General features: G+C 40.9%; 2 protein-coding genes across 6 annotated transcripts; one reads left to right on the top strand and one right to left on the bottom strand.

Annotated features, from left to right (window-relative positions):
* The first annotated feature begins 1313 nt into the window (after positions 1-1313).
* On the top strand, positions 1314-15727 carry prkaa2 (protein kinase, AMP-activated, alpha 2 catalytic subunit). 5 transcript variants are annotated; one of them, XM_046048669.1, is made up of 10 exons: positions 1314-1469; positions 2790-2931; positions 3937-4030; positions 4984-5128; positions 6094-6181; positions 7943-8167; positions 8679-8841; positions 10003-10341; positions 10428-10554; positions 12256-15727. In XM_046048669.1, exons 1-10 carry the CDS (start codon positions 1370-1372, stop codon positions 12504-12506), a joined length of 1674 nt encoding a protein of 557 aa, XP_045904625.1. In that variant the 5' UTR covers positions 1314-1369; the 3' UTR covers positions 12507-15727. The 5 variants fall into 5 exon arrangements, with proteins under 5 accessions (XP_045904625.1, XP_045904629.1, XP_045904626.1 ...); XM_046048673.1 differs by having other exon boundaries at positions 1386-1405; XM_046048670.1 differs by lacking the exon at positions 1314-1469 and adding an exon at positions 1712-1998.
* A 475-nt stretch (positions 15728-16202) lies between these two features.
* Positions 16203-21632, bottom strand: LOC123971515 (FYN-binding protein 1). The gene is made up of 12 exons (XM_046050395.1): positions 21612-21632; positions 19796-19955; positions 19330-19453; positions 19194-19228; positions 19027-19111; positions 18827-18861; positions 18394-18463; positions 18014-18085; positions 17887-17903; positions 17559-17592; positions 17079-17190; positions 16203-16992 (listed from the first exon to the last, which is right to left on the bottom strand). The coding sequence occupies exons 1-11, from the start codon at positions 21627-21629 to the stop codon at positions 17094-17096; spliced, it is 747 nt and encodes a 248-aa protein (XP_045906351.1). The 5' UTR covers positions 21630-21632; the 3' UTR covers positions 16203-16992; positions 17079-17093.
* Between the last annotated feature and the right edge of the window lie 4421 nt (positions 21633-26053).

Raw genomic sequence — 26053 nt, 5'->3', positions numbered from 1 at the left:
TTGATATAATTTGTGTATTTTATTAATAGGATACTGAAACTTTATATATATTGTGCCAGTATCCATACAAAAAACATGTAGATAGAGGTTTATAATTCATCATTATTATTGACATTTTTCTGTGGAAATTTGTAAAGGGGATTTGCTGAACAGAAAAAAAGGATGTAGACAAACCATTTAATCTATTTAATCTAAATTTTGAATTTCAAAAATACACATTTAAAAGTGTAAATTCTAATTTGATTGCTCTAGTCGGTGAAGCCAAGCATACACACTCTGAGGAAACGAGTATTAAAAGGCATATGATTTAGTGCTTCTTTTCTAACTTTGAAAGAGGTAAAGCGCCAGTTCCACAAATGCTTGCAGATAGTGCACAACGTAGGAGCCGTTCCAACAGTCATATTGGATGTTTAGAAATTAATCTTACACTGCCATCTAGTGGTACAAGTAATAGTAGCCTAGTTACACGAACAACTGCAACTCATTCATCACTTCATTTAAATTCTGTTCGTTTGTTTCTTGTGGGACTGATACTTTAGAGACAATGGCCAACAAAATAACCTAAATATTACACTGTGTGTGATATGACCTCAGGGAGGACGCAATCAATATAGGATGAACAGTTAGTGCTCCGATGGCCTCGACTAGGTAGGCTACTTTGCATAACCAAAACAAAGTAACACAACAGAAACTGAATCATTCATTGGTCTTCCATTCATCCCGCATTTAGCAAATGTGAGTGATGTCTTTCAGAACTATCATTTTTATACCCCAAATATCAGCATGTGTTGCTCACAGCATGATAGGCTACTCCTTTCTTTTTTCTTTATATAAATGTCTTACTGAGGGCGAATCATATGCTTACTTAACACACAGCAGCTAATCTGATTTACACCAAAGGCACGAGTCTTTAAAGGCCTGTGTAAATAGTGGCGGGCTAATAATAGCCAATCCCACAATCTCAACCATATCTCTAGTAGGAATATGCTCATTTTACACCAATTTATCTAGTAGGCTTATAGTAGGTACAGTATTAATCAGGGCAGGTAATTGACAAACAAGTGCAAAATTGGACACAACGCTGGGTCGGTGGGAGATGGCAGAGGCCGCTGGGCTCTTGGGGGGGATAATCCCGGTAATGCCGTACAGGCAATTGCGACAGATGTCAGCTTGCCTCCAGGAAAGCAATTACGTTTATCTGCTACAGATTTCACCGTGAACCTGACAGTGTGCGTTTATCGGGCTCCGTTGCTCTCCTCTTCCTCGCAGTGAGAGAGAAGTGAAGGGCCCCGCCCATCCGCGCGCCCCACCGGCTACCAGGCAGCACACCCACCACACCAAGCGATCCCAGCCGTCGGTCACGGAGAAGATGGCAGAGCGGCAACAACAGAAACACGAAGGCAGGGTAAAAATCGGCCATTACATCCTCGGCGACACGCTCGGAGTGGGGACATTCGGGAAAGTGAAGAGTTAAGTCATGTTTTTGTGTCATGCCGACATTATTGTGTACGTTTGCACGTTTCAGCTGGAGTAACGTGAAGTAACGTTTGTCGCCGTTCCTCTCCCTCAACGGACAGTGTTGAACTTAGCGGTGAGCAGTTTGCGTAGCTGGGTGGTGTAACGGCTGCGACAGAAAGGATTTAAAGCGTAAAGGCGGTCTGAGAATCTGTTCGCTTGAAAGTCAAATTCTTTCATCGAAGTCCCCTGTGTGTCGCTAACGTTACTGTCTTCAGCTATGACAGGTGTAATTACCGGTGGGACAACAGCTACAAGGAGATGCACACTCGTGCTCACATTATTATCGTGTAACATTAAACAATGTTACGTTAATGTCGTGGTAGGCTTCTTTGCCCCGTCTTGCGATAAAGGACGTCTGTGTGAAGCTTAACGGTAACGTTACAGCTTGCTCGATAGCGTGAGCGTAACTACTGTTCCCTGACAACATGTTTACAAACAGCGTAGTTAACGTTAGTCCAGTATGTTATCATGGCAAGCATGGTAAGTGATTACTAAGTCGGGAAAATCATTTATAGGCGCAAAGTTTCACTGAAGAGGCCTATCACGGGATGTTATTTCAGTATTCCTACTAGCTTGTTTTCGAGCACTCTGCATGACCTTGTGAGCTTTTACTCCGCGCTCACCCCGTCTGTTTCTTGAGTGCGCAGTTTATGGGATGTGTTAGCTTAGCAGGTGGTAAACCCCCCTGAAGTCATGGCTAGCTGCATATTTCAATTCTGTATGAGGGAAATCTTTGTAGTCATCATAGCAAGCAGTAGAATCCATGCAGTCTGAAATCATAGCGTTTTAATACAGAATTAAATCAAATGTTGCTATTGATAATGGTTTGCTAATAATGGTTGTTTGTGTTCGGGGAATGCCTATGTGGGAGTTAGAGCACTTCATCCACCATTTGTCATAAGTGATGTTTGTAGTCAAGCTGTGAGTAGGGGTTGGCAGCTACAGTAACAACATGGCTTCAGAGCCTCATGCAGGCAGATAGCTGAACACCCTAAACCTGAACAAATGCAAATGCCTCAAGTAAGGGCTACAGTAAGCCAAAAACTTTATTAAAATATATATATACACAAAATGATCATAATTTACTGTTATGTTGAAGCTTGCTATACAACAGATATCCAAATCAAACCTTAACTCATTGGTACCTCAACCTCACTGTGGGCATCCATATATCTTGTGCCTAACCGTCTGTGTATGATCCCCTGTGAGGTTTAACCATCTGTGTGCTGTATCAGGCTATCTGCTTCATATCTGTATTATTTTGTTTTCAGTTGGCGAGCATCAGTTGACAGGCCATAAAGTGGCTGTGAAGATCCTAAACAGACAGAAGATCCGCAGTCTCGATGTCGTTGGGAAGATCAAGCGCGAGATCCAGAATCTCAAACTATTCAGACACCCACACATTATCAAGCTGTAAGTGGAGAAAGACGACACATCCTGTATCATATTCTCTGTGACTCTCTGTGCAGACAGACGACCTAGAGAGATTATGTAGTTGTTGTAATGTTGTCCTTTTGCTATGCTGTATTCCGGCATGCTTTGCTTGTTCCTATTTGTTTACTTCAGCTGTCCTGTACAGACCATGCCCACAGTACCATGCCAGGAAGTAGAACACACAAACATACCAATACACACACACACACACACACACACACACACACACACACACACACACACAGGCCTGGAACTAGATAAAGAAATCTGTTCTGGTCAGTACAAATCTTCAATTAAGATGATATGAAGTTGCTGTATTTTGTCTTGGCTACTGTCTTTTGCTTTCCTTCTGTCTCCCCAGCCCTTTCGTCCTTGTTAGTCCATGTCTCTTTTTCTCTCGCAACAATCTCTGTATTATTTTTAGGCCAGGTTTGGGGTTAGTCCACTGTCACACTGTAAGCTATGGTAGATATGTGAGCTCTCAGGTCCTGAGCTGGAGCGCTGTGAAACACTCTGTCACAGACATATTCACCCACACACACAATTATATTTTATTTGTTACAGACAGCTTCAAGTGTGGACGCTGAACTCAGCAAAGCAGACTCTGTGTGACATATTGGATCTGTTTGTAAAACCAACACAATATGAAACAAATTGAATATATGAAAAAAAATAGGTATTAAAATGTCCCGGGGGGAAAAAATAGAAAAATAATGACATTGTGATTTGGTTTGTGTTTATTTCTCGTATGGTGCCGGCATGTTGTGCTACACCCGGTTCAACAGAAATTAAGTAGATTGTGATGAAGTGTAGTATCTCCAGGAACCAACCATTCATGAGATTGGGGCTGCATATATTTAATTTAATATACCTGACCTTTATAAAAATAATGCCTACACTCAGCAGCCATTCATCACAGCTTAGCCTCACAATTCTGTGTATTAGCTAACTTCATGTCAATACAAATGTATGTTTTTGTTTTAGGTACCAGGTGATAAGTACACCCACAGATTTCTTCATGGTCATGGAGTATGTGTCTGGAGGTGAGCTGTTTGACTACATCTGCAAACATGGACGGGTAAGACATTTCGTCTGCCATTAATTGTCTGGTAGATTTGAGTACACACCCACTGGGTTCCAGTGGTCTGTGCATCATCAGAAATTGTTAGTTCACTAGTAACCACTGCTCAAATTGGATTAACAGTAATGCCGTTGCGAAGCAGTGGCTGAGGAAGCGTGTAGTCTGGATTACAACTTTCTATTAATGGATTCTTTTTTTAATTGAATACATGGCAGCGAAGTAAGACTTCTTTCTTTAGCAGTCAAACAGTCTGCTACATGCTACTATTGTTTTATGTTACTTTGTAAATTATTTTATTTGAGATAAGTTGCATGAACAATTTTTTTTACTTTCTGAATGTATTCTTCCTCTGTAGAGAAATTAAAATTACTGTCAGACATTTGTTAAACTGCAACTATCCCCATCACTTACATATATTTTGCACCAAAATATTTACTTATTATGTATTGTTTTGGCAGTCAAAGCACTGTACAAAATGATATGATTTATAGTTTGAGTCATGAAATTTTGTTTGACAGTGTTCCCACCACTGCTCCACCATTCTAACAGAGATGTTTATAGGTATTTTAGTGTTTAATCATGTTTAAATGTTCACTTGTAGTTTTTTGAGATTTAAAGGATGTAGTGAAGTGTGGTATTCAACACAAACACACACACATGTTCAAGACAGATACTGACAGCTATGTAGAGACAACCTCTTCTGGGGACTCTTTTTATTTTTAATAGAACAATCCTACTTGAACTTTATCTTGGCCCTGAGCCATAGCAACCCCATGACCAACCCCGAACATGATATATTTGTTCTAAACAAGACACCACATGACCTTCATTGTTCTTTACACACATGTGCTAAAGTTTTGCTTGTGAGCTTGTTCTGTAACACTGTCTCTCGTTCATACAGTTAGACAAAGCCACAGTCCAATCATATCCGTTCATGTTGTGTCTTCCAGGTGGAGGACACAGAAGCTCGCCGTCTTTTCCAGCAGATTATCTCAGCTGTAGACTACTGCCACAGGCACATGGTGGTCCACAGAGACCTCAAACCTGAGAATGTCCTGCTGGATGCCAGCAAGAACGCCAAGATAGCCGACTTCGGTAGGATCCCCAAAGAACAGAGTTACAGTTAGAGGGAGTGGCAGAGGGATTGGCTTGGCTGATGAATTATTAGTGAATTTCAGAGGAGAGAAAGCATAACAGAATTTTCTTGGGAGGAATAGAAAAACAAAGAGGCAGAGTTTATGGCAGAGCCAAGTGGAATTATCAAGTAATTGAACTGTTTAATTAGAGTTACGTGAAAGTTTGTTGCAGAGTTGTAGGACAAAGCCTAATTCTACACTTAATTCTACATTTTTAGAAAAGTGTGAAATCACCATCATGCGCCCGTTTACCTCATTATTAAATGAGAATGAATTTCTCACTGAACACTATCTCTGCTGTGATATAATTGTTCTAGCTGATTTGTTATAAGACTATGCCTGATGCAAAACGACCATGAGCGAGAGAAATATTTCCAAAAACGCATTAAAGCCCTTGTGTGCAGCAGGGTGTGTGGGGTGGTGAAAGGTCCCCTAGCAACGGCCAGGTCTCATATCATGTCTGGCAGGAAGCCTTGAGGCCCAGTGTCACCTGATAGGGAAGGAATCGTTGGGGTGCGGCAGGGGTGTACAGCAGGAGAAGTGTTTTGGCTGAGAGCAACAGACACCGGTGAGCAGTGAGAGAGAGTATTAAGGGAACAGGGATAAAAGATAAAGGGAAGGTCAGCACATCGCAGAGCGTCTGGTGTTTAACGTTTGGCTGAGGCCCTGGCAGGCAGAGAGAGGCTCATCCAATTAGATGAGCTTTGTGTTCAGAGCTTAGGGTGTTGGAGGGTAAAGAAGGATAAAGATATCAGTGTTGTCCACAGTGTATACTCCTCACCCTCGGTGTGCAGGGCCTTGCTCAATTTAACCTGTGTATCAAAGGATCAACAGCAATAACATGACAATAGAGGATTGTTTCATTAGTCTGTGTTACAGAGTAAAAACCAAAGGGTGTTAATATGTCTTGTGTTTGGGCAACAGGACTGTCAAACATGATGTCAGATGGGGAGTTCCTACGGACGAGCTGTGGCTCACCCAACTATGCAGCTCCAGAGGTCATCTCAGGAAGGTGTGTGTTTATGTGTGTGTGATCACATATATGCTAATTCTACAATGATAATCACAATTATTTATGTGTAGAGGATAATTATTTGATTACTATAATTTATAGGGCCTTCCTCAAAACTTTTGCAAAGTCAAATTTTTAAAATCTTGCATTGTTTACTGTAAAACAGGCTTTTATTTGCTAAAATCACTGAATAGACCCTGCTTAAATTTGGTACAGGCGTCCATATGGGACAGGCCTTTAATTCCTTTTGCACAAAACTGAAACTACTATGAAAACAGTTTATTTATTTTAAAAAGTATGAATATTACTTGTAAAAAAATATTATAGCAAATAATATCAAATACACTTAATTTGTTTGATCTAGCTCCGACAGACGGCTTATGCACTTTTATTTTGTAGGCAGCAATGTAACAAAAACAAACATACCCAACAACACGGTGCAGGATGAGAGTGTGGCAGAATTTAACAGACAGAGAGCAATGGACTTCACATGACAGGATTCACAACTTGGATTCAATTTTATGAAAAGCTGTTTTGATTCTTTTGATCGGTGGTGCTTTACAGACTGAAGGAATATAAATAATCAAGGAACAGACACATTCGGACTTAACAAGCGGACTTAATGAGCGAACTTAAAGAGGCTTCAAAGGTAATGGGAGTCGGCACTTTTTTCTCTTGTACCATGGGGGTTACACCGGTAAATCATTATGAATTTGACTTTGGCTCTTGTTTCTGTTAAATGAACTGAACGATTGAATTGTTGAGAGTCTAACCTATCTAACAATGTGTAGCATGTTCATATTGATCATACGTTTGAACATGAATATTTGTATGGGTTTAAGAGGTTTTATATATCAAGAACTTCTATAAAAACCAGACCAGGCGTCTAATGGAGACCTGCGTTTATTAGTCAAAATGTGTTCCCACGTCAGGCCAGTAAAAAGGGTAGATGGCTATTTGGGACTCTTTGGGACTTAATTGAAGTTTTATGGTACATTCATGTTTTTAGCTTGAAGTCTTCTTCACCGCCTTTGCTGGCACATTGCTGTGTTCCTGTACATTGCCGCCACCTGTAGATCAGTGGAATAATGTGCAGTCATTAGAAGGAATGTGTTTCGCATCACCTGCCTGCGTGCATGTGTGTCCTCAAGCGCATTCGAACAAAACAGGAACCCATATGTAATAAAAAAATGTCAGAAAGAGGTTAGAAACTCCAGAGGGTACCTTGAGTTTCATAGATTCACACTATGTGTAACATACCCGTACATAAAAATAAAAAGTCTTTCTTCACTTGAGCTAAACAAAAAAACTGGACTTAGTCTTAATAATCACCACATCATGAAAAGAATTTATCCCTACATAGGAAGGCATTTATATTAGATTTGTGTGTGTGTTTTTGAGTAACACTTAATTTTAGCACCTCCTATTAAACGTTTAAACGCAGTATATAAACAAACTACCTAGTTAAATTGTGTTCTGAAGCTTCCATTAATTATATAAACACCAGCTGTGGATGCTTCATTGGGGAAGTTATAGTTGTTGCCAAACATATCAATAAAGACATAGGGCCATAAAAAGTTACCTAATATCTTCATACAATTATATTACATAACATTTACAATTACGTTGTTATAAACAATTAAACATTTATATATCAAAGCTATGTAATGGTGGTTAAAAGACCGCTGCTTTTCCAGAGGACCTACAAGAGTGACATGGATCGTTTTGTTTGTTACGTGTCACATCTCATCACTCTGTCAGGCTGTATGCAGGTCCAGAGGTGGACATCTGGAGCTGTGGCGTGATCCTGTACGCTCTGCTGTGCGGCACTCTGCCCTTTGATGATGAGCACGTCCCCACGCTGTTTAAGAAGATCAGAGGAGGCGTCTTCTACATCCCAGAGTACCTGACTCGATCTGTGGCCTCTCTGCTCATGCTCATGCTGCAGGTGGACCCTCTGAAGAGAGCCACCATCAAAGATATCAGGTACTCACCCTGCACGGGTGTCCCTGACAGAGGCCTCCTTCAATTCTTATTGTTCTTTTCTTTTTCTTCCTTCCCATTGTGAAGTGTTGCACTGGTTTCAGGCACTGTGCTGTGCTGAGGATTGCAGTCTGAAAGAGTAACATTTTTCAGCTTCATGCACTGCCCTCAATACGCCATTGCCTACAAGTCATCAACACTGTTAGATGATTGCTTTGAACAAAATCAGATAGAAGTAGGACTGGTTAAAGTTGTGGGAGGAAATCTGAAGTTAACATACATACAGCAGTGTGTATCCTCCATTTTATTGCTACCCCGTTAACTTTAAAGATTCCCCAGATGAAGTGTCATTACACAAACACACAACTGTGTTTGACAACAGTTCAGTGACTTCATGCAGGTTTAAATGTTATATACTATACATTTTGAGAATAATCACCAACATAAATCCCCATTAGATTTGGTTTTATTCTGTTAAAGTAGTTTGAGTTGACTGATTACTCTCCTCTGTCAGGGAACATGAATGGTTTAAGCAGGACCTGCCAGGCTACCTGTTCCCAGAGGACCCCTCATATGATACCACAGTCCTGGATGAGGAGGCCGTCAGGGAAGTGTGTGAGAAGTTTGAATGCACTGAGTCCGAGGTTGTGTCCAGTCTTTACAGCGGAGATCCACAGGTACGCAATCAATTAGTATTTTGTGACTATAATGTGACTGTTTATACCCCACCTGATTATGTATGTCCAATATGTATGTTTTTATATATTTCCGGGGACATCTTTGGCGTCATAATCTTCCCAGAAGATCATTTTTCACGTGACATTGTTTGAGTAGAGTTTGTTGATAAAGTTGGAGGCTCTTTAGTTGTTTTTTGTTTGTTTATTTCAACTATTACAATACATTGCACAGATATATATATCAGCTTATCAATTGAAAAATTATAATTTTCACAGCTTGTACTTCAAACATAAAAAACACAAACATTTATGGGAGATATAAACTTACAAATATACTATATACCTTATTTATCCTTATAACAACGTATTTTTCCAATTATTTGACAGCTTTTTTTAAAAAAAAAACAGATGTGTTTGAAGCAGTCTGGCCTTATGGATGTGATCTTGCGGACAAGACGGACGAGCTTCAGAGCATTGTTTGGAGATTGTGAGCCTGTATTAAAATTCAGAGACAAGACCATGTCTTCTAATGTTGGTGTAAATCTAAACATAGATAAAGCAATAGGGCAACTTCAAACCAGAACTCTTCAGAATAAGTTAATGCATGGAATAAGTGAATTCGGTTTCTGTTTTACAGAAAGAACATTCTGGAGAAATGTCTACGTTAAATGTATGTAGTAGTTTACTACAGAGATAGTATCTATGTAATATTTTCATGTGAACTTTTACTGGAATGAGTAATTTGTTAAGGTCTGACCAAACTTTTTCTCTACTAAGATCTCTGGAAAAGTTTCCATAACAGAGGCATCTTATGACATCTCAGACATCTTAGGACAAACTTGAAAATCTGATTGATTGTTAGAAAATGCATTAAAGTGACCTTCAGAGTTGCTTCTAATGCATGGTTTACTTTTAACATACTCTGTTGTTTCTCCATATGAAGTTAAATAGGAGAGAATCAGTGGCTGCACATGACTTTGGATCAACTTAGAGAGAGATGGCAGGGTGTACTGTTCTTGAGAGATCTCCTTGCTTTGACTCATTCTACCCACAATAGCTAATAGACTAACATTAGAGTTGTAATCTAAAGGTCATCTTTAGTTTCAGTGAATTATCTCCTTAGTCCTCAGTTAACTTTCCATCCTCCCTCTGTCTGTGCAGGATCAGCTAGCAGTGGCCTATCACCTTATAATAGACAACCGGCGCATTATGACCCAGGCCAGCGAGTTCTACTTGGCCTCCAGTCCTCCACAGGGCTCCTTCATAGAAGAGGGCATGCCGCTACCCCCCGGGGTCAAACCCCACCCAGAGAGGATGCCTCCGCTCCTTGCTGACAGCCCCAAGTCTCGTTGCCCTCTGGATGCTCTCAACACCACCCGGCCCAAACCTCTGGCAGTGAAGAAGGCCAAGTGGCACCTCGGGATCAGGAGTCAGAGCAGACCCTATGACATCATGGCTGAAGTGTACAGGGCTATGAGACAACTCAGCTTTGACTGGAAGGTAATAATATATGTTTTACACATGCACATACACACATTATACACATAGGTCTGCATTCGAACTAGATAGTCTGTTTTTTTGTGTAGGTGGTGAACCCATACCATCTGCGGGTACGGAGGAAGAATCCAGTGACAGGAAACCTGGTGAAAATGAGCCTGCAGCTATACCAGGTGGACAACAGATCCTATCTCCTCGACTTCAAGAGCATCGACGGTTAGTGATAGACAAAACTGATTTCAGAACATTTCTGATGTGTAATATATACAACACTGAAAAACAAGTTTCTTTTCTACTTTGTTTTATTATACATTATATGGCTGTACCTTACCGCAGATGCAAAGCTGGTGATGCAAATGCATTAGCAGTGCCAGAACTCAGCAGTTCAATTTGTATGTTTTGTGTTATAAATCCAGCGCAGACCTTTCTTTACAGCGGTGGCTCTCGTCCGTCCCTTAAAGACCAAACTCCCTCTCAGCCCCACGTGTATGCAGGATTGGGGCTTACTTTTGCTAGCCTTCAACTCAACAATCAATCATGATCTCAGTTAAATGGTAAAGTTGCTGTTACTGTTACCTTGTCTGTGGTCCTCCGTGGATTTGATGATAGACTGGGTGCTTTCTGATCAGGTGCCGTCGTTCTGTTGCGGCAGGCTACATAAGTTTAGTTTTACGGTGCACAGACTGTCAAATTACAGAGTTGTTGTTTTCTTTTGCTTGAAATAATCCCATACTTTGAACACTTTCTTCTTCATCCCTCGCTATTTTCTCTCTCTTCCTCCATTTTGCAAACAGCTCCATCATAATCACGTCATGTTCACTTGATCACAGCGTTGTGCAGCCTGCGACAGTAATAAATGTTCATGTGAAACAGTGTGCTATATAGTTATATGGATTAAACGAAGCATCGATGCAAAGAATATGCGTCAATGCTTTTTAGTAATCTATGAATCGTTTCAGCCCCAAACTTGATAGTCACCATTATTCTCTTAAGCCTATGGCATTTTACCACGCATAAATTGGCCTAGCAGCTAGTGAACCTTTCCTCTCCTCATAGCTTAAATGACATATCATTTATACTTACTAATTTAATGTTATTTTCCCTGGTCTGTGCTTGTAAAATATCCACTGTGTCTGCATCTTCTAACATTATATCGTCTATATTTTTCTTCCACGGTTGAATTTCAGCGTTATGTAACCTAACGACTTGAGTCAAGTAGTTCACCCATCACCTGCTCTGCTTCATTCCACTTTGTGGAACACACACACACACACACGAAGCCCCTCAGTGCCCCCCCCCCCCCCCTCCAAAGCAGTCAACCTGGAGGAAACACTGCATTGCTGTCGCCTGCTGTTTAAAGTTTATAATGTTGGATTACTATTTGTTATTTCATGGGCAATTTGGGATTTTGGGGTAGTGCATAATATTTAAAAAAAAATGAAGCATTCAATTTTAAAAGTTCACTAAAAGCATGATGTTTCCTAATAGTCAGTAGTCAATCAGTAACACAGATTCAGTGTTATATAGGAGTACAGGTGGCACCCATGACCTTCTTCTAACTCTAAAACTGCCTGTGAATTAAACTTGGAATTTTAGCCGTTGATGTACTTGCCTTCATATTAACATAACAGTAATTTGTTGGAATTGCACATGCAAAATAAAAGTGCATTTTGGTGGTGGCACAATAATTTTTACCATAATAGTATAATTATGAAATTAAAACATATTAACCTAACCTAACACTGGTGACCTGTCCAGGGTGTACCCGCCTTTTGCCGACGTCAGCTGGCATTGGCTCCAGCCCCATCTCGACCCTGTACAGAGGATAAGAGGTTGAAGATGGATGAATATTAACCTAATAAACTACTCCTCTGTTCAATGCTGATGTTACTATCCTCTGCTAATCTGACCCCTCAGATGACATCATTGAAGCAATGGGCTTTAAATCGGGGTCGTCCACTCCTCAGAGGTCAGGTTCATCGGCCGGTCTCCTCAGACCCAGACTGAGCATCGACTCTGCAAGCCCAGCGATTGATCTGCCCCAGCTCAGCTCCTCTCTCCCTGGGTCGCTGTCCGGTAGCTCCCCTCTACTCACGCCACGTCAGGGATCACACACCATGGACTTCTTTGAAATGTGTGCCAGTTTGATCACCACGCTGGCACGCTGAGACCTGTCAACTCCAAACCTCGCTGTAACCTGTTTTTTAAGCCAGCCTGATCCGGGATGTAGGGAGTGTAGGTGTTCAGAGTGACTTCCTCTTTCTGTCTCCTCTCCATCTCTGTTCCGGTTGAATTATACTGGATGGGTTAATGGAAATGTGAAAAGCAAAGCCTGTCACCTCAGATTAAGGAGACATAGAGAGGAAGCCTTTCTCAGAAAGGCAGATAGATAGCTTCTTTTTTCTTATTTTGACAGAGTCCTTGGGTCAGAGTCTTGAAGTTTAGACATCTGGCCACAGTTTGTGAAAACTGATCCTGGGACTGGAATCTGTGAACTAGCAGAGGCCCAGTAAAAGAGAGGTCACAATTCACATGGGAGTCAGCAAAGGTCAAGTTCTCTACCACTCCTCCCACAAATACCCTTATCAACTGCTGAAATGTCATCACCCACCATAACACTTAACGGTGGGAAATCCTGCTGCATTTTCCCCAGTCACTGATCAGAGGTCAGTTTAGCTACTTGTCGTATATTTTGATTAAGGCACTGGTTGTTAAAACTGACATTAAATCTGTGTCTGAGGGAACATTAACATGTAAGATTTTATTTCAGGTTTTACAGTATATAGTTTGTAAAGAAACAGCTTTTGTTATTCATTTATATTATATTTATATACAATCAGATGATGTAGCTGAAAAGGTAAATAAAGGTATACCAAATAACAGACTTTATAGACCAGAAAGAAGATTATTATTTAGATATCAGATCCATATTTATTTTTGAGAGATTGTTTTTCGGCACTGTAGTTATTTTATTCTAGCACAGCATCGAGAGCTTTATCCTGATTTTAAGTAGATTGTAGAAATTTAATGAACCTAGGGAGACGGCAGGATAGTAGGACCATAATAATCGGTATTGCACGGTACTGACTGTGTCCTTCATTTAGTGTTGAAGCGCAGAAACACACCACCTCCCGTGGGTTTTCACAGCCACAATATTATCTGACTTTTTTTGCACAGCAATGGATGTATTTCAAAGATACTGTGCTTATTGTACTTTTCTCTATTGCGCATTCAGTAACTGTCGCAAATATGCAACACGCATACACAGGCTCGTTGACACTTCAGTCTAGTCGTTAAAAATCTGAGCAGTTGTTAATATGCTGCTCACCCATGCATGTACAGATTCATTCAGTCATTTTAAAAAAAGCAAATCTTTGTCAATTTTCAATATGGCACTGATAAACTTAATTAGCCCTGTGTCCATCCTGTAGGTGGATAAAAATGAGGGGATGATGATAATCCAGGAGGAGTAAAAGAGGCAGTGAGATGGTGTGTATCTGCTGCAGGACAGTGTAAGCCACAGAAACCTTTCTCCAGATGCCTTAAAGAATGCAACACAGTCATTCTGTGCATATATTTATGGAGAGAGTGTGTGCATGAGGATTTCTGCAGAGATTTGTGAGATTTGTAGAAAGTGTGAATCGGTGAACAAAGTGACGAGGGTCAAAACATGATGCTTTGGTGTTTTTGTAGCTGTGTGGGTCTCCTCTGTTTAGTAGTTGTCTGTTCAGTCTGCACTTTAAAACAGACGCCAGGAGTTTGCGGATTTACTGTACCTGTTGTTTCTGTCCTACGTTTTGATGAATGCCACTGTGTTATTTCTTATACAAATGTTTAATGCATTGTCTTGTCAGATCGTACCAGGCATTGTGTATCAATGTTGTCATACAATATTTTTTCAAAATCTCTTCTGACTGAATGTAAAGTGGAAGGTGCCGCTGCTCAGATGAAGCCTCTCATCTATCTTTCTGTCTGGCTTTGTTCTCTCGGTTTTAGAGCAGTGTTGTTTTGATGGAGAGCAAAGAACTGTTGCCTTTCTGCTGTTCAGTAAAACACAGAGGTTGGAGGGGCGGTACAGACTTTACTTTAGACTGGTGTCACAAATAGGAAACCCCAAAATGGCCAATAATTAATATTTTTAATATTCTGTGATTATATGTAATTATTATTATATTTTAATCATCATTGTTATCTTCACTTGGGGCAAATGATTGGCAGAAGGGCAAAGAGGCAGGGGTTTGTGATAAAACTAAATTAAATAAAATGTTTTATAGAGTTAGTATAACATAAGAGTGATTACCTAATATTTGATTATAAGGAGGAGAATTTGGTAACGTTGAAGGTTCACACACATCAGTCTAGACTATGACTCTTCAACCAGTTGCAATGTTGTTGACTGAGTACTTTGTTGGACCTACAATAATTTGATGTAGACTGAGGTTCTAGTTTGTTGCATCGTGTTTGAAATGGGGTCACTAATGTTTGCCTTATAAGAGCATTGTGAAGGCTTTTGGTCAATTTCTTGACAGTCTTTGTTACTCTGCTGACACCCTTTATTACATGTATGGTGTTTTTATGTCCTGTGAGGGGTTGCCTTTCCACTGAATATACTTTGATGTCAGGGAGACCCTCTGCTCCCTGCTGCAAGACACATGCAACTGCTCACACACAGCTTTATAAACACTAATCCATGTTGTTCAGTCAACCCTCTGTATTACACTCTATTGCTGTCTTAAATGACTTGTCCTCTGTATTGTGAGGTCACATCACGATCAAATCTGGTCTGATCCATTATGCATTTGTTCCTGATTCTGCTCTTGACAATGTAACATACTGATCAGTGAAGTACACTATCTTACAGAGGCCATGGGTTGTATTTATAAGCTCCTGATATAACCAATATTTGCTGTCAGATGTAGTACTGTACCATTACAACTGTATGCACCTACCAGTGGCATGTTAGTCATGTAAACTCTAATCTTTGTCAGAGCTGGGAAACACATGCCAGAGGGCCTAATCAATACAGACTTTCCGTGTTGTACCAAAGTGAGTATTTTCAACAGCAAGGCTGTGCGCTCTGTTTATCTGTGGTGGGGTTCTTATGATTACCGTAACATTAAATACCCCAGTGTATGTCATTTGTGTGTGACATGTCTGCACTCGCACTGGTTATTGTGAAGGAATGTGTATAAGAGTGTGTTTCAGCGTGTGTGTGTGTGTGTGTGTGTGTGTGTGCGTGAATGTGACAGTGTGTTTCACTTGTCTCTCCTCGTCTCTGTCTGATTGGGGTTTGGATTTCTCTTGTTATGCACTGCATGATGTTGCTGTTATGATTTGCACTTTAATGAGTATTTATTGAAAAACAATAAACAAACACATAAAAGCAAAATGTTTTTGTCCTAAAGGCTTTTTTCAATTTGGAAATTGAGACGCATGCATACACACCCATCACAGAGGATTAGTTTACTGTTCCAAACAAAAATGCACCCTTAGATGTCAACAATATTTTACATGAAAATGACCTCAGGGGATCATCACACTACTTTCTTTTTCTGTAATACTTCTTATTCATCAGCTTGAGGGAAAGGCTGCACATAAAAGTGACACCTGCCACTACATAAAAACGAAATAAAGAAAATAAAGTTTATGGACAAGTCGCTCCAGAAGGAGAAAGTAAGACCATTAGCAACTGGTACTAGCAGAAACCTTTTTTATATTATATGTGTTTAAAACTTTCAGCATATAAATACTATGACATGAGTAGTTACATAAGCACTTCCATAATCTGTAATGATTTTTAACAAAATAATCAGGGTAAATAAAAGTAGAAAAAAATGCTCATGTACAAAAAAGGCACAATAATACAAAAAACTGACCAATATCAAGTAAATATTTAGAATTGGCCATGAAAACAATGTTAATCAGTCCTATAGATGCACATGTAGAAGAGGACAGAGCATGAAATGAATGAAAATATATCCCTTGTGGGGTTCAGGTGGCCACACAGAGACTTAATTATTGCTGATGACCAAACCTAAAAATTGATTAAATCTTTGTTCATTTGAAGTTTATTAGATATATTGCTATTTATTCATTTGCTACCAACACTGTAAACTGGTAACAAGTGTGTAGGACATTCATTTCATCCAACCCTTGAAACTGCTGCATGTAGACCAAGATCCTCAAGGTGGTGTCTCAACTGGAAAAATACCTGGTGTGAGAAAAATCTATATTTCTGGTATTTGCATGGAAATTATGTAATTTTCCTTGTAAGAACCTCCAAGGTCACAGTACCCAGAAAGCTTCTGTGTGTCTGAAACAGTTTGCAAGTCCTTTCCTGGGATCAGCAGTCCTTGGTCCAAGGTTCAAAGTCACTCAGAGCCACCAGGCAAACTGTCCCTCACTGGTTTAACAGAGTGCTTCACAAAAAAGTTCTGGTTGCTGAGATGGTGTTTCGCTTGTGGAGAAAATCCACTTATCTTGCTCCTCTTGTAAATCATCATACTGATCCACACACACAGTCGCCACGTAAATAAGGTCACAATGAAGAACATGAAGTTGCCGTCACAGTATTAGGTGACTGGCACAGGTCACAGCTTGAAAAATAACAGAGGGAAAATCCTGTTTCCTCTGCCTCGGCTGCTTTTTGTTCTGCTGTTCCAAACAGAAACACATAATGTCAGTATGTGAAGTGCACAGTGATGAGTAGTGAAAAGGCAGTCCAGGTGGTTCATCCTCACCTTGTTTTATGATAATTACTCCATGGTCAGGTCAGCATATAGGTCAGGAGGAGGTAAAATGATCATATCTGTTTGATCAAAAGCTACTTCCTGTGTTGAGCTCGCTTCAGGCCTGTGGAAAAAAAGATTTCAAAATCACACAACCTTTCCTCTCCCACCTCCCATTCTTTACTGGAGTAAAGTATTCAGGTGCTGCCACGTTGCCTAATGGACCAGCAGGGACAAAACTTTGACCACAGATCTGATCCCATCGATAAATGTGAAGAGCACATTACAGTAAATCAGCAGCTCATTCTCCTTCCAGGACACAAGCCAATATAACTTCCTGGTTGGAGAGTCCCCTTTCTGTCTCTCTTTCTCTCACAGACAAAAATAAATTAAAATGTCTTTTCATGCTCAGCAGCCAAAAAGGAAGTAAACATGTCTGTCTACAGGTTGCACAACATGTTCGGCATTTTTCTTTGTGTGTGTTTTACATACGGGTGAACTGATTCTTCATTCACAAGCACAGGACCTGAGATGGAAACAAAGCATTTAGGCATTAATTTCAAAATCCACTTTTCAAAGGCTTTATAATGGGAATGAATGGATCTAACCAACTACGAGCTACTGCTATTAAGCATTTATTATTTACTTTATAAAACAGATTTGTTTAATGATGTGAAACATCAACAACACCATTATACAAAATAAAATTAAATCATATCATATTGGATAGTATTTATATATTGTAAATACATTCTATATTTCTATACAGAATTTCTATAGTTTTAGTATAGTTTTTGTGGGATTTTCAGGCATCACTTACTTGTCTCTGGTTCAGTGCTGTTGTAAAAAAAATGGAAAAGCAAAAAGTTAAACCGAGTTTGTGTGTGTCCCAACATGTGTGTGTATGTGTGTATACGACTGGTGCACCGCATGTGCACCATGCCTACCTGGCTGCTGGCTCCACAGGTTTGGGTGAATGGAAAAATGTGGACAACTTCTGAAGTGCTTCATTTTTTGTTCTGATAAAAAGACAAATACAGCATTAGTATATATACACATTAAAAACTGTGACTCGTGTCACAGTGAGGACACTGCTTAGAGGGATAAGACTTGGTTTTAGGGTTCAGGTTACAAGGTTGGGTAAGGGGCTAGGAATATATTATGTCAATTAAATGAGGAGGAACAAACGTGTGTGTGTGGGGGGGGGGGGGGGGGGGGGGGGGGGGGGGGGGGGGGGGGGGGGGGGGGGGGGGGGGGGGGGGGGGGGGGGGGGGTTAGGGGTTAGGGGGTTGGAGATTGACTGTAAGAATGACACTGGTAAACTCACTGCACGTAGGAGCCATCTGTGTAGATATCACTGCGACTGTGCTGATGGTTTATACTAAGATCTTTATTTCCTAAGAAAATAAATAAACAAGACAGATACATATAAAGCACCTTCATAACAACAAACCTGCAGCATAAATTATAGCATAATGTCACCAGGTAACCAACTTTGGTATATATATATCTCTTCCTGTTTACTCAAACAACCTGCTCATCCAATCACGACTGTGCATCAGCATTTTAAGTATGTAAACAGGGCTTAGAAATCACCTGCCCTACACTAGCTGTAACAACCTGGAAAACCTTGATAATAAAAAAGTAGGATGTTTGTTTTATTTCTTGTATATTGTATCGACATACTACAACAACACATGGAGGAGATACAACAGAGTTGAAGTAGTGTTAATAAAGAAGACTGGTTTGGAATTTCTTACCCATGTCTGGCATTGAGAATGTCCTGGTGTGACCCCTGCAGAGGAAAGACATTGAGCATTGGACTTCAGAAAACATATAACGCTTTGCCACCAGTGACTAATCAGAGATCACTGTCAGCTGTGCTGCTCATATCTCTCTGTCTCAAAAAGTAGAATACATTGAAAATCAACAATACTGCCACATAGTTTCACGGACTTACATTGGAGCCAGTGGATTTGCAGTGTCAGGGAGGGGGGAGAGAGGTTCGTCGTCGTCTACGGTCCACTCCTCACTATCATCTGTGACTATATACATCAACATCAAAATGCCGCAGATCAACTCAAATATATATGCTGTTGTTATGAATAAGAACAGGAATATACTTACAACTTTCTTCTGACGGTGGATAGTGCTCCGAGTCCCTGAGAAACACGGCTGTAAGTCACCCTTTTAACTTGACGGTGTAATGCACAATGAGTGAGAAGCTGCATAATGCTTGTTTTGTCTGTACGTGAATAAATACCTGATCCCCATGCTGATAGGCTCTGCCTCGAAAACATTGCTGTTGCGGTTGTTTGTAGCTTTCTTCCCCAGCTCCAACATCTCCTTGATGTCCAGCTCCACGTGGTCCACTGCAACATACCCATCTGGAAGACACCCACAAAGTAAGCGGTTGTCAATCAATGACTGCAGCGCATCAAGTTGCTTTTCGGTGCAAACATTTTTTTGCTTCCAAGCGGCCCAGAATTTATACAGTTGTTTGTGTATAAGGGAGGTGCAAAAATATAGTAGCTTCCTCGTGTGATTTCCATTGTCTTCGTCACACTCAAGGTGTAATGCAGTGTGTTCACGTCTTAACAGGTTAGAGAAAAGAGTTCATGAAACTAATAGACATTTCTTTATGTACCTTCCCTTCTTTATGCACCCCTTTACCCCTGAAGTGAACACATTGCTAATAACAAGTTATTTTTGTTTTGTTTTTAACTCACAGTTGTTGCTGCTGTCCCTGGCCAGCCATTTGCCTTTGGGACAGTTGGTTGTTCGGATGATGCTGATGTTGTCACCGCTCTTGACGGGCAGATCATTCTTACGTCCCTTGGTCGTTACGGTTACTTTTGCCCGGTACATGGCATCCTCCTGTCCTGTGATCTAACAGCATAAACCACATATACACAGTATGTACATATAAACACACACACAAAAATTGTTCAAGCACACACTACTTGCTACAGGTGAGGTGGAGACAGAGACACTTTTCTCCTGAAATGTGATCGATATTAAAGCATAAGAGAGCAATATTTTGAGAAATTCCATCTATTAAAAGAACTTCAAGATAACACAAAATTAACAATAATCCTAGAAGGACATACGACAAATCTTGCCAACAAGTGTATGTCCCTGTGTCACAACCTGAGGGAGAGCGAGTGACTCATTGAACTGTTACACTCAGTGTTCGCTGCATGGGAGGTTAAATCTTGTTAATTCTTCTTTGTAGTTTACGTTCTATCTGTATCTGCATTTTGTTGTTGACTGAATGGTCAGCATAACATTCATTCTTGTTATGTTACGTTAAAAATGTAAACTTTTGCTGCAAACCACTTTGGCAACATTGTTTAACCTAAACATTCATGCCAATAAAGCACATTGAATTGAACTGAATTGAAATTGACTGTGATAAATATGACATACACCTTTTAATAGACCTTTTCACGGCAGACATATTGACATGTCAGGAAAAGGTGTAAATAATAACATAACACAAAAACATAATAAAATGTCTGCTTTCCACTTAAGTGAGGTCCTGGCATTGTGCTTGCAGTCTGACTAGCATAGTTTACTGCGACACTTAATGGAAACGAGCCATCATTAATGTGTGACTGTGACTACTGTGACAAGTGAAAATGTCAGCTGTGAGAAATTTTTGTCTTTAGGTGCTTCATATTTAGTGACATAAACAAAGTAGCTAGCCAACAGTTATCTATTTCCTCGTCCTGCAGATACTGAAAAACATTACATTAAAAAAAAATATGTTTGAATGCTTTGAGGGCCTGCTCTGTAGAGCTGAAGGGAACCACAGAGTTGGTTAAATAATTATGGGGGTGGTGACGGCACAGTTAGATAAGACACATTCCTTCGGTGTGAGAGACCCGGGTTTTAATCCACTGTGAGACACCAATGTGTCCCTGAGCAAGATACTTAACCCCTAGTTGCTCCAGGGGCGTGCGATCTCTGACATAAATAGCAATTGTAAGTCGCTTTGGATAAAAGTGTCAGCTAAATTTATAATGTTTAATTATAATAATAATAGAAATTCTCTGTGGGTTCATCTCTAAGAGTGACCCCATTTACATCGTAGTCATGTGATCCATTGGTAATGTAAAAAAAATTATTATAGCTGCTTTAATTATACTGGATGGCATGTTATTTGGCTTCATTGAAGTTATTTAGAGGAATGTATTGCCAGTTCTTACATAACTACAATGTGTACTATTCTTTCTTTTTGGTCAGAGATATTGGTCTAGATAAAAGTTTTTGAACACAAGCAGGACCTGATGGATCCTGAAGAAAGTCATGTTCCTTTGTTATAATATGGTAAGAATATATTGCAGGAGTGAAGTATTATCACCAACAATGAAATGGATGTTGACACAGATTCCTTTTGAGCCTGCACATGTTGCTCAGCTCAACTCTTGCTCTGGGAGGAATGAATCCAGACAGGTTTGTATGCCAAGACATAACCCCACCCTCCCTGGCTGCTCGTTCAACTTCCATAGCGCCCTCCTCAGTCAAAACAACACCACTCACTTTGAATTTCTTCTTCATCTCGTTTTCCTTCTTTTCCCTTTCTTTCTGCTCTTTCTTTTCCCTTTCTTGTTTCTCCTTTAGCTCCCTCTTCTCCTTTTCCAGGCGCTGCTTCTCTTTCTTTTTCAGCTCCTTCTCATCCGGCCTGTCTGCAGCAGCTTTTTTGTCGCTCCTGCAGAAGAGAGAATGAGGGATATCGTCTTGTTTGAAAGGGACTCCTCGCCGCATGTTTAAATGGCAGAGGGGATTATGAGGGCTACAAAGGCAGACCAAACTCTCATCACTAACAGTGTCTGGATGATGATAAAAAGAGAACAGAGAAAAAAATAAAATAAAGGCCTTACTTTCCAAATCTGCCCGTCTTGGTTTTCTCTTCATTCTGTAAACACAAACAAAAAGATATGGCTTAATTAATTTTACACTCCATCATTAGATTCTCTGACAGATGAGCAACAATTGTTTTTTTAAATTGAAAAGGGACTTTATTCTCACAAAGCTACTTACTTTTTCCTGTGCTGCCTCAGCATATGGATCTGTGGAAAATGTAAAAGAGGTGCAAAAGTCAATGAAGAATCTAAGGGATGTTCACAGCACGTAGAAAGATTATAGTATTCTGTTTTGATGTAGCCCTCAAAATAGACTCACACAACATTATTTATGTATGGCTATAAGAATAAGTATTATAATTTAACACAATACTATTGTGTTTGCACTTCTGTCATTTATATTTGTGGTTAAATGTTAATGCTAAAATTTCTCTTAAGTTTAATGTCACACTTCATCATACAGCCAAATACAGTAAACTTAACGATTTCACTTGGTGAGCGATTTAGATATCTTATTGATATAAATGAATTTGATATGACGATATGCTGTAATTGTATCTGGTGTTCAAATGGTCTAATGTCTAATTGTGTTAACTGAAAAGAGTCCTTACTCTTTGGTGTTCCTTTGCGTTTCTTGCCACTTTCAGTTTTCCCTTTCTTTTTGGTGGCAGACGTGGGCATGTCCTCGTAGACATTTTCTGTACTCATGTAAACACCGTTGTTGACGTCATCTCGGAGGCTGTGCGAGTCAGAGGGAAGAACAAATGGGAATCAAAACCAATTATCCAGAGATGGGCAAAGTATTTCAAAGCAAAGAGAGTAGAACAGTTCATGTCTCTTACCCTGCTGGTGGTGGAGATTCCTGAGCGGTAGGAATGGAGGATTCAAGTAGTGGATTGTCTTGGTCTCCAAATGCTGGCGCTGCATGGACCTCAGCTGGAGTAGTTATCCCATTACTGTAAAACTCTGGCAGGTTCTGTGCATCTGGACTCGTGTTCTCCTCATTCCCCCACTCTGACGCCTGCAGCTCTGGAGAATAAGCATCTGAAGCCACATCGTCAAACTCTGTTGTGTCAGTCTCGGAGAATTCAGGAGGAACAGGGATCTGTGTAGCTGAGGGGGAACCACAATGTGAAAACAATGTTAGGGGGGCTGTTATAATAGGCGGTTTCCATTTGGCTTCACAAAGTTTTAAGTGTAACAATGGTGGCCACACCATAACATTGCTCAGAAGGAGGAGGGGTGAATTTACTCAGGTTGACAGATGCAGGACCCACAGACTCAAGGTCAGGGAGGACCTTCCTGGGTGGAGGAGGTGGAACCACCATCAGCTCTGGGATAGGTCGCTCCTCAGTGATACCCTCCAACACTGGAGAGGCTTGCCCTGCAAAGAGTTATCATGTTGAATGTATGTGTATCATGATACAAATCTTAATGTACTGTCTATAGCTAGCTTGAGAGCCATTTTCATTGTCATTTGAACACAATGAAAAAAAAACAGTAAAAGCTGCAGCTGAAAGACCTGAAAGAAGTTTCCAAACACAGAAAGGGAGAGAAAACAAGAGCCAGCTGAGTGGAAGAATTTGATTAGTGAGGAAACCAAACCGAACGGAAGCTGTTGTGAAATAACTCTGCAGAGCGGAGATAATGCAATTATGAGTGAAAAATCAGAACGGCTTAGCTGCAGACCTTACTTCAAAAAAATTTCTAGTCTTCTTTGTATTGTTTCTGTGACTTTGGTTTTCAAGACACTTGTCTTGTAATCTAAAGAACTTGTAAAGCACTCTGTTGTAGAAAGGTGCAATATAATTAAATTATAATACTTTTCTTCCTCATAATGCAAACTATCTACAGTCCAACTTGTATTCAAATTTGAGGACCCTTTGGCTTACAGTGTCAAAACTGCTGTTCAAAGTTAGGATAAATATACATCCGTATTACTCCACCGTAACTTCTGACAACAGACTTCATGAAATAGTAAATGACTTGAGTTTGTTCACAAAGCTACATGCATGGACACCTGCACGTGCGCATTTAAAATGCTGTGTGTAAATAAAGTCCCTGTCAACACTGTCTTCTCAGTCAGTCAGTTTAACAGACAGTGTTTGTCACTGCGGCTCTCCGTCATAGTGATGGACATGCTGCCGTCATTGCTGACATACCTCTGCAGCTCTGCCCTGCCTGCTGCTCAGTTCTGGCACAAAGGAGGAATGTCAAGACTGTTCTTGTGTATGTAAGTGCGCCATGTTTTTAAACCCCGGTGGGGACTTAAACCGGAATGCACACTAACCGATGGGGACTCGTGCCACTGTGGGGACAAAAATTGAGGTCCTTATGGATAGAGACTGCTTTTTGGCTAGGGAATGCATAACGTCAATGACTGGTCCCCATGAAGATAGTGACACATGGCTGTGTGTGTGTGTGTGTGTGTGTGTATATCTTTAAAGCTGCTTCTTCTAACCAACACCTGAGGCAGCCCTGTGGCATAAACATTACTAAACTGCACATACCAGATTTTTTGTACAGCTGAAACCCCACACTAACAAATTATGTTCTGCAGCTGCACAGTATGGACAGTACGATGTGCTGATCATCAGATACGCTGGTCTGTACTTCAACACAGAACGAAAATCCCAAAATAATAGTCCACAAGAAAGCAAGAAACAGAGAGGTGAAGAGGAGGACTTTACGGGGATTAGTCCAGACTTACGGTGGCCAAAGCTGTTAACTTGTGCTGGTTTCGGTGGGAGGGTTTTCCCTGCCCGGTCCTCATAATCAATAGGCGGCAGCTCAGGGAGAGAGCAGGTAGGACTCTGAGGTGGGGCAATCTCTTCTAGAGGTGGAGTGGTGGAGTAGGATGTGGTGGGTTTTGCCTGCAGGCTGAAAACAGATTCTAAGATGTTTTTCAATAACAGTTGACTAAATACTATAACTGAAATGCAAATTCAGCCTTCATCACTCAAAAAATGACTTTTGGTACAGAACTGTGCATTGCATACTCTGCACTGATAAAGTTGTGTTTCTTTTACCTGGTGGCCTTCTTACGTGCCTTCTCCAGAGCATTGAAGATTCTCTGGTCAATCGAAATCCTTTTCTTGTCCCCCGCCCTCTCCAGGGCTGAGAGGGCTGAGACGGGATGCTCAGCTTTGGGAGATGATGAAATGGATGGAAGGTCTATGACTGGAGGAGGGGGCGTCTCCACTGCAGCTATGTGTACAGCCTCTATACCAGCCTCAGCTGCAATCTCAGGATAAGGAGGTGATGGAGAGGGAGCGGAGGCCACTGGAGGGGGAACTGAGATGGCACGACTGGGCGGAGGAGTTGGGACAGCGCTGGGTGGGATTGGGATGATCTGATTTTGGCTGGCAGGCCTGGAAATGGGCAGGGCAGGAGTTTCTATCTCAGGTGGTGTTACACTCTCTGTTGAGACTTTAGGGGTATCAGGAATAAAGGCAGGAGGTGGAGTGAAGTCAGGAGGGGCAGGGATAGTGAAGGGCGTGGGAATTTCCTCTGCAGCACTGGAGTCAGGCAAGGTGGGGATGTCTGATAGGAGGGCTTTTGGTGCAGAGATTTCAGGCTCTGGTGGCGCATCACTAATGTCAGAAGGTACTGGGATAAGTGGAGCTGGTCCAGTAATGTCTGAGTTGGAGGCGTCTAGGATGGGATCCGCCGTGACCTCGAATGAATCTCTTTTTGATGACATCTTGAAACCCAGGAGGCCCTTCTTCTTTGCTGTGGTGGATTTAGGTGGAGGTGTGGCTTGCACCAGCTCTGCAGTGCTCTCCTTCTTGTCTTTACTTTTGTCTTTCTTCTGCTTCTCATCTGCTGAATCCTCAACAAGCTTCTCTTTGCTTCCTTTTGTCTTGTCTTTACCTTTTTTCAGCTTCCCTTCACTCTTGTCTTTTCCCTTAGAGTCGGCCTGGATGAGAGGCCTTTTGCTCATCTTCTTCTCATCCTTGAAGACCACTCTGGGGACCATCACTGTCTTCCCTTCCAGGCTCTGGTTAATATAGGTGATTAGGGAGGGTTGTGCTCCTGCAGGGAGGGTGTGAGGGGGGCTGTGGGGAGGAGGGACAACCTTTGGTTTCTCTGTGAGAGCAGGTTTGATCCTGGGTTGTT

The sequence above is a fragment of the Micropterus dolomieu genome, linkage group LG05 (genome assembly GCF_021292245.1).
Source record: "Micropterus dolomieu isolate WLL.071019.BEF.003 ecotype Adirondacks linkage group LG05, ASM2129224v1, whole genome shotgun sequence".
Taxonomy (NCBI): domain Eukaryota; kingdom Metazoa; phylum Chordata; class Actinopteri; order Centrarchiformes; family Centrarchidae; genus Micropterus; species Micropterus dolomieu.
This window is presented reverse-complemented; position numbering and strand designations above follow the sequence as displayed.